We start from the raw sequence: 13,833 nt of genomic DNA on the forward strand, positions 1-13,833 counted from the left end.
AAGAGAATATTCATGGATTTCACTTAGAACATTTCATTTCCTTTCAGTAGGCACTAAAATTCATGTAACTAATTGACATTCATGGTAGGACTGTTATTTGCTCTATAATTATTAATTATTTTAAATTATTTATGGAAAATTTTTAATTTCATGTTATGGAAAATAAGTGTTTTACTACTTATACACTTTCATCATGTTCATCGAAGACTAAGGTTAACAGTTGGATACGACGGCATAATCAAATACGTTATATAATGAATATATCCATCTTGCTATAATTTTTTCAAAGCGATCGTTTCTTAACCAAGTTATTATGATGTAACGTCGTTACAATAAACATATTTGTATTTATGGTATAATATGTAACCAACGTAAATGCATACAACCTTTACTGAGTTGCTAACTCTAAGTAAAAACTAACAATAAGGAACAATAACAATAGGTAACAATAACAATAATAATAATAACAATAGTAACTAACAATAAGTAATAATAACTTTAAGTAACACCAGGAAAATAACGCGCTTCTCGTATTTGCAGTACCAATCATTCACGTACGACATCCAACAAAACCCGGAGATCCGGCGTGCCGAGTTCCGTGAGAAGCTGGAGGCCCGCGCGCGTCTGAAGCGCGAGAAGCACGGGCTCAGCAACCTCTACTCCAGCAACTCTTCGATGCTGCATCGCCTCAACCTGCGGGTACAGAACAAGAGGGAGGAGGACTTGATGCACCGGCACCTCGCTGCATTACAAGCATCAAACACACAAAACTTTGATGTCTTGCACCACTACTCTGCTGTTAACAACACTAAACACACACAAAGTTCTCCACGTGTTCCTGAACTAAGAGTGATGAGTGATTTTCCACCTAGGGATGGCGTACACAATTCATTGAATGATTTCACTCAAAGTGTATGCAATTCTCGCACGATTGATCACAGAGTTTTCACTGATTTGCTTGAAAGTTCGAATGACCTTGGAGCATTGATCATGAATGACGCCCACACAAGTTCACAAAATTATAGAGCATTAAATAGAATTAATGAACTGAATTTCAATCACAAGAACCTGCACTCAATTAAACGTGAGACCCAAACTCCTTATTTCGGTGGGCCGAGACCGGGCGCTGACATGGTCGACACCTCGCACCTGAATGCTCACCCATTTGACTGCCACCCCTGCCGTTGTGTGCACTCAAATCGCTGTCAACATTCACCCAATTTCTCACGTCACCCAAATTTCCTCTCGGAAACGCACAGTTCCGCAGGCAGAAGAGTTTGCTCGGCGCACGAGTCGCAGTTCACCAATGCACGAGCTCGCCACAACCCGCGTGATTTTATGAGTGTCCGCCGCTCCTTGTATTGCCAGTCAGCGACGCAGCGGAGCGCAGTGCATGCGTGTGTCCAGACCGATCATCCTTATGTGCCGGTAAAGAACAACCAACTTTGTTGATAGCTCTTCAATTGATAGCGAGGAAATATTTAGTGAAATGGCCAAATTAATGGGAGGAAATTATTCATATAAATCTCGCAATTGTGTGAGTGCAGCGCTCATTGAGTCGAATAACAAAATAATCTCTATGTGTATTTTGCTTTCATTATTTTGATGTTAATCATTGAATGAAATGAAGAGTGAATATCAAAGTGCAAGTGACTTGCTCTGATAAATATATAATAATACTCGTACATGATAAATTAAACGATAAAAAATACTTTGATAATACACGATAAATTTTCGATTATTCAATTCGGGATTGATATTGCATTTGCTTATTGCTACGGACTGTGTAAGTACGAGAAACATGATGAATGATTTCCTTTATGTGTAAAAATCAAGAAATATCATAACATTTCTTGAGATCACAACAATCATTAGTAAAAGCGGCCATTCGTGAAATTTGTGCCCGAACTTAGGTAATAATTAGATTATACAATCATTAGTGACAACTGTCATTACTAAACGAAATAATTAGTAAATGCGATCATTAGTGTAAGAAATCATTATTAGAAGCGATAGAAGCGATCATTAGTGAAACAATCATTAGGGTAAGCTCTCAATAGCGAAAAATATTATTAGTGTAAGCAATTACTGAAGAAAGAAGTCATTATTTCTCGCTCGAAATATTCGTGTACTAATCACTTTATGTTGGCGCAGCTCGACGGCTCCAACAACAGCCAAGGAGCGAGCCAGACCGAAGGGCGCTTGGGTCGGTCCATGCCACGGGTCTACCGCCCGCCTCCTGGTGTGGACGCCCAGACCCAGGTCTACCAGGACGAGGTAAGACAATTTCTGATAATACCTTGGCAATAATAAGAGGCTTGAAATAATAATACTGCTCAAATTGCCTCTTACCCTCACTTTTCGCAATAAATGCTGGTATTATATTACAGCAATTTTACTATTGCTGCTACCGGGTATGGTATGCTTTTACTGCTCATTTATCATGTACAAAGCTCATGATATGAAAACATATTTCCCACTTCGGCGCTAGATGGACGTGGCGTAGCGTATGATAAACGCCTGTACTATACAACCATGCCGCTTTTGAAATGAATTTATTGGCCTCTGAAGGACGCCCTTATTATTCCATGCATTTTTACATATTGTTTGCATAAAATAAACGTCCACATGACACATAAGCTTTTATAGAAGGGGAGAGTTCAAGAAGAGCGCCTTTATTGTTCCATACATCTAAAGATAACTTAGTTTGCATGAAATAAACACCTACATGACACATGCGCGTATATAGAAGGGGAGAGTTGATCACTAAGGACGCCTCTATTGTTCCATACATCTAAAGATAATTTACAAAACTTTAGTTTGAGTGAAATAAACACCTACATGACGCATACATGACGCATACAACCTTATATAGAAGGGGAGAGTTCACTAAGGACGCCTCTATTACTCAAGACTCTCTCTCATCCCCCCAGCTGGAGGCGGCGGGTGAGGCCGCCATGGAAGAGGTGCTGCTGGGGACGCTCGTGGCCAGGACGCTGAGGGAGGCCGTGCTGGAGGTGGTGCTGGAGGAACAGGCTGAGGAGAGCAGGACTACTCGTATCCTGCAGGAGGTCACCGTCTGGCCTGTGAGTGCAAAAAATTTAATTTGTTGAATATTCTTTCCAAGATCTTTTCTTGAGCAATTAACCGTTTATCCAAATAGGTAAACGCAGAGACTAAACTCCGTAAAAAGTGTTCTCTCCTTTCGGTATATATTTTCGGTTGATGGTATTATTTAATTATGCAAATTCATTTCGATTGATTGTATTATTTAATTATGGAAATCCATTACGGAAATAATATTTAGTCAGGAAATAATTTTCTACACTACAGAATTTTGGTTCTATTCGACTTAGGAAGTTGACTTGCCAGGCTGAATTTAATAAATCAGAGTTCTCTTTGATCGAATTGTTATGATTGCAATCTCGGGTTTTGTTACTGAATTTACAGGTTGACAGATCAACACATTAATACGCCGATGACGCCGTTCTTACATTCGAGTATTTATTGTTGAAGGAGTATCAAGACCCACATGTTTGAAGTTTAGAAAAATTTTATTTGTACATTTTACCATATTTAATGCCATTAATTTGTTTTCAACAGGAGCGAGCAAAAGACGATGGTACGTAATTTCAGTAATTAAATACTCTCTGCACGCACCGTTTGCACCATTGTGCTCTGCTTTAATATGTCAACCGCAATAAGGATGGTTTATTTTATCATTTATGAGAGCACGTTTGCGTTTCTTACACTTTGGTATCTTGCAAATTAGCCATCAACTTCCATTTAATATCTCACTATACAAGTTTTGTGTCCAATTCGGGAAAAACGATAAAACTTTATTTACTAAAAAATTGTGAAATAATACTCGCTGCGTCATATAAGTTTCATAAGTTTAATAGATCTTTTCACTGTTTGCTGTTATGTAGAGCTAATATTAATATTACCATCATAAAGAAGAAAATCAATCCAGATGGAAAAAGTTTACCTTTAGCTTGTCTATTGTTCTATTCGATTGTTATATTTCAAAATATAGGCCGAACTATATTGTGCCAATTGGGTAACGATATCTAGTAGTAAAGTAAGCACCTTACCCACCAGCTGTGAGCTCCTCTGGAATATCGCACTTCACCCTAAAGAGATGTACTTGCCACTCATTTTTCTCATATGGTGCACATGTCCAACATAGCAGTTGATGCTCAAATTCAGACAGTTGCAAAGTCTGCACCAAGCTCTGTTGCCCAAACCGCGTCGTTATTTTGTGGCTGCCCAGCGCACCACCTCCGAAATCTTCGCTGTCGCTTTCTGAAACTGTTCTCACAGATTTCTGTCTCTTCTCTGTCTTATAATCTGTTTTAGAATTTGTTTTAGAATCTGTTTTAGAATCTGTTTTAGAATATGTTTTAGGAACTGTTTTCGAATCTGTTTGATCGGTTTTAGAATCTGTTTTAGAATCGGTTTTAGAATCTGTATTAGAATCTGTTTTAGAATTTCTAACAAAACACTCAACCGAAAGTCTTTGGAATATTCATTCTCGCTCAATGGATTGGCTGTCTTATGTGCGATTGTTTTTTCGAATTGGAATGTCACTGACGTGTATGCTGATTTAAAAATGCCTAGCCTAACGATAAGCTAAATACAGCACTTGGCTGGCCAAAAAGTAAAATATCAACCAGGAATGCTCCGCACTTTACTTCGCGATAATAGAACATTCCTCCAAAGTAACAGAAAATTTTAAATATTCAGTGCAATCCAGCGTGGATTGAATAGATATCTCGAATTGCAGAGAAAAATTCTTACGGAGTCAATAGCGTCAAACTACAAACTAACTTAAGCTGGAACCGTGTGTAGGACGGATATTCATACACGGCAGTGGTGCACATAACGAAAATCTCTCTGATGTTGTGCAAATGACGCAAGTTTCCGTGAATTGGTGCACGTGACGAAAATTAACGTGAAGTGATGCGCAAGGCGCGTATTTCTCTCCAAAGTGGTTTGCCGAACTCAGATCACATGACATCACTTGTCCTGGTGCTCATAGCGCCAGTTGTCCTCAAGTGGCGCACATGTTTCCTGTTGTCCTCAAGTGGTGCACATGACGCCAGTTGTCCTCAAGAGGTGCACACGACGCACGTGTATCGCGATTGTTCAATAAGTCGTGAAGCTCAAGGCCAGCGTTGGCAGTTCGTCTCTCAATCATTCAGGGGATCGATTGTTTTAGCTCGCTCAGCAATGCACGTAAACGCTGTACCTCGGAGAATAAAGGCCGGCTTGAGGTGGCCACTCATGAAGCGCCCTTGATATGTCATTAGGATGCACATCTGCCCAGTGTCCATGTTACAATTTTAGAAGACATGATTTACTGCTGAATTATTTGTCTCAAACACGAGCTTCAACGTCCCTATCGCTCACCTCACGACGTGTGGCAATCTGAGTTTTATTATGCAGCTTTTGTGCAATTATGAGCGTTGTTCTTCCTTGATCAATTTAAATTGTGAACGTCCCACACTTCGATGTAAATGCGTTAATTTTTGCCCGTTATTTGAATTTATTCATTAAATCGCAATTTGTCGGAAGTCTACATCAATTACGGGCTGATTTTTGACTTTGCATTCCAAAATTTCTTACTTCATGAACTTGATGTGCAAAAAATATTGTTGTCATAAGTTTTACTTTTGTTTTATCTTGTTTATTCTGCGGATGAAGTTTTAAGTAAGTAGTAATGATGTTCTGTGATAATTTTTCAGATATCGTGTTTGGAAAATTTATTCTATTGCCGAAATATACACCGATTGAAGAAATTATGACGGTCGAAGATATAGAAGACGAAGTTTTCTTCTCGGAGGAGGAAGAAGCTTTCGTCCGGCCGGCCACTCCGCCCGTTGTTATAGCGTTTACTGTCATTAGAAAGCCCACATATGCCGATGTAGCCGCAAGGCCAATTCATAGATCTGGAGTAAACAATGTGAAAATAAGAAAAAGTGCATCGAAACGACAGTTGCGCAACAAAACGAATGGACAAAACGACGATGACGCTATCAGGGAAAGATGTTCTCCACATGTCTTGCCGCTATCGCACAAAATTAGAAACGGGATGAAATTTAAAATGAAGCGAAGAAAACGAAGAGACAACGAAAGCGTCGATGATCACATACATCCACCGATAATACCTCTCGCATACGATACGAGGAACGGGATGATACTCAATAAGTACAAAAGTAGAGACATGAAGAAGAGATCGCGAGTCAAAAACAAGAAAAAATATCCAGAGCTGTACAGTCGTCGCGCCAGAGGGAAGATCACGAAAGTGGCTTTCAAGAGAAACTGGCATCAAGAAGTGCGGGATTACTTACGGCAAAGATGACAAGACGCTGATCGTGAGTCGTAATGCCACTGTATGATTATGGAAGATTTCGCACGAGTGGAAGCAAGCATCACTTCTGGACTTGACTTGTGCAACAGGATTGGTTTTCTGTCGAACACCCTATATTTAAGTGCAGCTCTTCGGACATACCGATAAGTCTCGGTATCTACATTGATTCCTGTGCAGTGGGAATAGTGGCAGCCAACGTGTTCACCGACCATAAAATCAACGGTCACATGAGAGCACTTCGTTGTAGCAAAATAAAACTGCTCTGCACACTTAAGGAACGTACGACTTCACTTTCATGAAACTTGGTTTCGAACAAATAGTTTTTCATTTTCCAGAGAAACTTTTCACAACACACCTGACACTACCGTGAAGTTCACGTTCTTAATACTTTCCTATGTATAATCTCGATTCTACTGCTCTGTGAACTTTTTAGGTTCTAAGTTTTTTGTTAACGAAAAATTTTAATTGGAATCAGCCTCATGCAAATTATGAACTCGATGCCATGAGCAGCAGGAATGGCTTACATGAATCATGCTAAAATACGTTGAAATGGTCAGAAATTAAGGTTTTCAAACAACTTCCACAAATAATTGTGATGAGCATCCTGCGTGGGAGTTCGAGGACGGGAAATATATGCTCGAAAATATTCATGTGGATCAAAAATTTTCAATTTACCTAATTTTGACCGGTTTATTTTTGGGAACCCACTTGTGTGAGTCGACCAATACCGCAGTTTTCACTGGGATGCTAAATGGTATTTTTTACTCGTTTTTTTCTTGAATTTTTCTGAAGCTACTGTCATATATGTGTTTTGAAAAAGCATACATAATGCTGGTACAACGAAATGCAGCAAAAATTTTTTTATGAGTAGCCCTTCATAATTCGTGAGTTGCATAGTAATATATTAAAATCTCATTGAGCCGGGAAATATAATTAACGATAACGATTCGCCCGAAATGGTTTTCTATCAAGTATATCTCGAGTAAAATTTTGGCCCAAAATGATTTTATTATCTTCAAGTCTTTTTGTGCTATTACCGGGTACATACGTGACTGAAAGTTAAATTCAGGGATATAATGTCGATGGCAAACTCAACAAAACAAAACATTGCTTGACTATTTGCATACTACTTTCGTTCGCTTGCGGGCGCAGCGTTTCTCATGTGATTTTGTAGTATGGAAGCTGAAAACTTTTATCTCTTTAGATGAAGTATCATACATTTTTCTCCACATCAAGTGATGCATTTTACACTATTGAACAGAAATTTAACTTTCAAAATGGAAGAATATTGTTGTAAAAACCTTCAGCTATCACGAACGATTTGTAATTATTAAATTACATAAATATTGCGAGAAATATTGAATTAAACTAAACTGATAGAAAAAGTTACGCTCTCTAAATTTACACAATTTCTAAGACAAGTTAGAGTAATCATGTTCCCCAAGTCTTGCTGGAGGCTGCAATCTATCCTGGCCACCACAGGTACGCGGTGAGGGCTGCAGAGCTTTTCATAATTGATTGATTTTCTTCGTAACCGCCATGTCGGGTCTAACCCATACTTCCAGTTCGAATTGTGATCATTTAAAGATCTCATTCATATAAATCCAATTGGGGTCTTGTGTTCGTTTGTATGAATTCTGTGATAGAAAATGACACTCTCCGAAAATAACATACATCGAAGGCCAGACCAAATGAATCAAGCAAGACTGGCTAGACTGCCTGTTCAATTTATACTAGACACATATAAAAAGTGTTAGAATTGTTTAATTATTTCGTTTAAATGCCAGTGTTGTTAAATGAATTACTTGAATCTATGTATCATTGACTGCCTATGCACATAATGCGAGTCTGGTTGGTTAACTCCATTTTTGTATACATAACATCGGAATTGTTTGAGCAATTGATACGAAGACTGCTTATACAATTCATGCCGGGATTCATTGTGAATCGGATTTTGAGTGCATGTAGTGCTAGAGTGAATTGTGCATGCAGTCAACGCCGGGACGGTTTGTTCTTGCATCACGTTTGTGTTTTCTTTGTTGACACCAAATCATTTTCCTAATTCGTCAACACAATCTTATGTTATATTTGCCTAGATGCCAGACGATGCTAAATACCTGATGTTTAGACTCGCAACCCATTTATGAACTAAATTTATTTGAATTTTTATATAGAACACACTGCATGGCACGGTATTTTTATTCGCAATAAATTTCCTCTTATATAGCCTCATGCTTAGTGTATTTCCCTTTGGATATCTCAATAAACGCATGAACTTGTCTTTCAACTACGTTCACTTATCAGCGCACAATTTTCATCAAGAGAATAAATATCGAATTACATATTCTAGCATTGAAATTCTGGTACTAGTTTTTTAGGAGAATTTAAAGATTACGGAAACTTGTAATTCTTTTTCTCTACAGAAACCCGGGAAGAGCCGGAAGGTAAAGAGCCTAGCGAGGTAGGAGCTGAGAGCGAGGCATTTGCCGAGGGAGGAGAAGAAGCCACAACTGTTGATGAGAAAGGTGATGAAGAAGAAGAAGCTGCAGAAGAGGAGGCAGCTGAAGAGGAGGCCGCTGCAGAGGAAGAAGAAGCCACCGCTGACGGAGAAGAAGCTCCTGCTGAAATAGAGCCAGGCGAAGAGGAAGCAGCAACTGTTGAGGACAAAGGTGGTTTTGAAGATGAAGCTGCTGAAGATGAGGCCGCTGAAGAGGAAGCCGCTGAAGAAGAGGCCGCTGAAGAGGAAGCCGCTGAAGAGGAAGCTGCTGAGGAGGAAGCTGCTGAGGAGGAAGCTGCTGAAGAAGAAGCCGCTGAAGAAGGAACCGCTGAAGAGGAAGCTACAGCTGAAGAGGAAGCTNCTGCACTCAATTAAACGTGAGACCCAAACTCCTTATTTCGGTGGGCCGAGACCGGGCGCTGACATGGTCGACACCTCGCACCTGAATGCTCACCCATTTGACTGCCACCCCTGCCGTTGTGTGCACTCAAATCACTGTCAACCTACACCCAATTTCTCACGTCACCCAAATTTCCTCTCGGAAACGCACAGTTCGGCAGGCAGAAGAGTTCGCTCGGCGCACGAGTCGCAGTTCACCAATGCACGAGCTCGCCACAACCCGCGTGATTTTATGAGTGTCCGCCGCTTCTTGTATTGCCAGTCAGCTGCGCAGCGGAGCGCAGTGCATGCGTGTGTCCAGACCGATCATCCTTATGTGCCGGTAAAGAACAACCAACTTTATTGATTACTCTTCACTTGTCAGCGAGGAAATATTTAGTGAAATGGCTAAATTGATGGGAGGAAATTATTCATATAAGTCTCGTAATTGTGTGAGTGCAGCGCTCATGGAGTCATAAAAAAAATCTTAGTTGTTTTGCTTTAATTGTTTTGATGTTAATTATTAAATGAAATGAAAGTGAATACCCAAAGTGCAAGTGCTTTGATGATCAACATGATAAATTCTTGATCATTCAATTCGGGATTGATATTGCATTTGTTCATTGCTACTGACTGTGCATGCATGTGTACGTACGAGAAACTTTATGAATGAGTTCCTCAATATGTAAAAATCAATTAACATCATAACATTTCTTGAGATCACCACAATCATTAGTGGAAGCAATCCTTAATGAGAGCGGCCATTCTTGAAATTTGCTCACGAATGCAGGCAATAATTAGATTGATCAATCATTAGTGAAAACTGTCATTAGTGAACGAAATCATTACTAAATGCAAATCCTTAGTGTAAGAAATCAGTGCTAGAGACGATCATTAGTGATGCAATAATTAGTTAAACAATCATTAGCGTAAGCTCCCAATAGTGGAAAAAATTATTAGTGTAAGCAATTACTGAAGAAAGAAGTCATTATTTCTCGCTCGAAATATTCGTGTACTAATCACTTTATTTTGGCGCAGCTCGACGGCTCCAACAACAGCCAAGGAGCGAGCCAGACCGAAGGGCGCTTGGGTCGGTCTATGCCACGGGTCTACCGCCCGCCTCCTGGTGTGGACGCCCAGACCCAGGTCTACCAGGACGAGGTAAGACAATTTCTGAAGCAGACCTCAACAGACCCAGGTCTACCAGGACGAGGTAAGACAATTTCTGAAGCAGACCTCAACAGACCCAGGTCTACAAGACGAGGTAAGACAATTTCTGAAGCAGACCTCAACAGACCCAGGTCTACCAGGACGAGGTGAGACAATTTCTGAAGCAGACCTCAACAGACCCAGGTCTACCAGGACGAGCTAAGACAATTTCTGAAGCAGACCTCAACAAGCCAAGGTCTACCAGGACGAGGTAAGACAATTTGAGGGGGGCGCCATAGAAACTGTCCAGTCCTCCAGATCCTGCCCTTATGCTCAGCGACCCTAGACTANATAGAAACTGTCCAGTCCTACAACTCCTGCCCTTATGCTCTGCGACCCTAGAATAAAGATTACGTATGATTGTCATCCTCCACGTACGCAGATGCACTTCTAATATTGGCGGCATATAAGAAAAGACGTTGCTTGAATCGCTAAATTTTTATTCAAGTTTAATTTTAACCATCAGGAATACTTATGCTTTTCTTAAATTCTTGCTTCTATTCAAATTGCGTACATTAGTGATATTAGTATGTGAAAGAGCCAAGACATTTTAATTATTTCGCTTCAATTGTAAAGAGAATCTAATTACGTTCTTTTCCCGAGCCCATGTGTATTTAAAAGCGTTTCAATGCACTCTTTAATCTAAAACAATTGCCGGTGACATTTGAGTTTCGGCTTTTGCTCCATTGCTCCAGCAATGACACACCCTCTTGTAAATGCTTATTTTGCTCCCATTTTTTATGTACGGTTATACTTCGAGTATCTGTAAGTCACGGCAAGTGGCAAAAGATTTAATAATAGCTTCCCTTGATGGTGACTTTGGTTACAGTAATTAAATACTCTCTGCACGCACCGTTTGCACCATTGTGCTCTGCTTTAATATTTCAACCGCAATAAGGATGGTTTATTTTATCATTTATGTGAGCACGTTTGCGTTTCTTTACACTTCGTTATCGTGCAAATTAGCCATCAACTTCCATTTAATATCTCACAATAAAAGTTTTGTGTCCAATTCGGGACAAAACAGTAAAACTTTATTTTAACCAAAATTGTGAAATAATACTCGCTGCGTCATATAAGTTTCATAAGTTGGATAGATCTGTTTACTGTTTGCTGTTATGTAGAGCGAATATTAATATCACCATCGTTAAGTAGAAAATCAATAAAGATGGAAAAATTTCACCTCAACCTTTCCTATTGCTCTATTCGATTGTTATATTTCAAAATATAGGCCGAAGTATATTGTGCCAATAGGGTAACGATATCTAGTAGTAAAGTAAGCACCTTACCCACCAGTTGTGAGCTCCTCTCGACTATCGCACTTCACCCTAAATAGATGTACTTGCCACTCATTTTTCTCGAATGGTGCACATGTCCAACGTCGCAGTTGATACTCGAATTTAGTCAGTTTTCAGTCATACTCGAATTTTGTGGCTGCCAGCGAATCACTGCAAAATCTTCGCTGTCGTTTTTTGAAACTGTTCTAACAGATTCCTGTCTCTTCTCTGTTTTATAATTTGTTTTAGAATCTGTTTTAGATTCTGTTTTGGAATCTGTTTTAGAATCTGTTTTAGAATCTGTTTTAAAATCTGTTTTCGATTCGGTTTTAGAATATGTTTTCGAATCTGTTTTAGAATTTGTTTTAGAATATGTTTTAGAAATTCACACATAACTCTTAACCAAAAGTCGTTGGAATGTTCATGCTCGCTCAATGGATTTGGTTGTCTTATGTGTGATTGTTTTTTCGAATTGGGATGTCACTGACGTGTATGAGGATTTAAAAATGCCTAATACAACGATAAGCCAAGTACAGCACTTCTAAAAAAATAGAAAATTGAAATACTCTGTGGAATCTAGTGTGGATTGAATAGATAACTTGAATTGTTGAGAAAAATTCTTGCGAAGTCAATAGTCGTTTGCAGTTACGTTGAATTTAAATTGCGGAGAAAAATTCTTACGAAGTCAATAGTCGTTTGCAGTTACGTTGAATTATCTTCCTGAAAGAATTCCATCAGAACCACGGACCGTCTTATAGGCTAATAGCCACAAACCACAAATTAAATTAAGCTGGAATCGTGCACAGGACGGATATTACAATGCAATGTGCACACAACGCTAATCTCTCCGACGTAGTGCAAATGACGCAAATTTCCGTGAATTGGTGCACGTCGAAAATTGCACTGAAGCGATGCGCATGGCGCAAATTTCTCTGTAAGGTGGTTTACCAAACTCAGATCCCAAATCTCCTTCAAGAGATGCACATGACATCACTTGCTCTGGTGCACATGACGCCAGTTGTCCTCAAGTGGTGCACATGACGCCAGTTGTCCTCAAGTGTTGCACACGAAGCACGTGTATCGCGATTGTTCAATAAGTCGTGAAGCTCAAGGCCAGCGTTGGCAGTTCGTCTCTCAATCATTCAGGGGATCGATTGTTTTAGCTCGCTCAGCAATGCACGTAAACGCTGTACTCCGGAGAATAAAGGCCGAGTGGAGGTGGCCACTCGTGAGGCGCCCTTGATATGTTATTAGGATGCACATCTGACCAGTGTCCATGTTACAATTTTAGAAGACATGATTTACTGCTGAATTATTTGTCTCAAACACGAGCTTCAACGTCCCTATCCTTCACATCACGATGTGTGGCAATCTGAGTTTTATTATGCAGCTTAAAGACGCTGATCGTGAGTCGTAATGCCACTGTATGATTATGGAGGATTTCGCACGAGTGGAAGCAAGCATCACTTCTGGACTTGACTTGTGCAACGGAATTGGTTTTCTATAGAACACCCTATATTTAAGTGCAGCTCTTCGGCCATACCGATAAGTCTCGGGATCTACATTGATTCCTGCGCAGTGGGTATAGTGGCACCTACAGGTTCAGTGATCATAAAAATCTACGGTCACATGAGAGTACTCCGTTGCAGCAAAATAAAACTGCTATGCACACTTAAAGAACGTACGACTTCACTTTCATGAAACTTGATTTCGAACAATTAGTTTTTCATTTTCCAGAGAAACTTTTCACAACACACCTGACACTGACGTGAAGTCTGCGTTCTTACTACTACTGTCCTATGTTTCATCTCAATTCTAATGTCCTCGAATCTTTTTAGGGTTTAGTTTTTCTGTTAACGAAAAAATTTTAATTGGAATGAGCATCATGCAAAATAATGTACTCGATGCCATGAGCAGCAAGAATGGCTTATATGAATCATGCTAAAATACTTGGTCAGAAATTGGTCAGAAATTAAGGTTTTCAAACCAATTCCACAAATAATTGTGATGAGCCTTTGGCGAGGAAATTCGAGGACGGGAAACATATCTTCAACAACATTCATGTGGATCAAAAATTTTTAATTTACTTAAGTTCGACG

General features: G+C 39.7%; 1 protein-coding gene across 1 annotated transcript in view; it reads left to right on the plus strand.

Moving 5' to 3' along the window:
* Nucleotides 1-9,245, plus strand: part of LOC108673099 (plectin) — a 32,948-nt gene extending 23,703 nt beyond the window's left edge. The window contains exons 4-8 of the mRNA XM_018160884.2: nt 541-699; nt 2,155-2,277; nt 2,934-3,086; nt 3,604-3,622; nt 8,797-9,245. Of these exons, the coding sequence (XP_018016373.1) occupies nt 541-699; nt 2,155-2,277; nt 2,934-3,086; nt 3,604-3,622; nt 8,797-9,245 (903 nt within the window). The remainder of the gene's footprint in view (nt 1-540; nt 700-2,154; nt 2,278-2,933; nt 3,087-3,603; nt 3,623-8,796) is intronic.
* The last annotated feature ends 4,588 nt before the right edge of the window (nt 9,246-13,833 follow it).

Source organism: Hyalella azteca, unplaced genomic scaffold (genome assembly GCF_000764305.2).
Source record: "Hyalella azteca isolate HAZT.00-mixed unplaced genomic scaffold, Hazt_2.0.2 contig7679, whole genome shotgun sequence".
NCBI lineage: Eukaryota > Metazoa > Arthropoda > Malacostraca > Amphipoda > Hyalellidae > Hyalella > Hyalella azteca.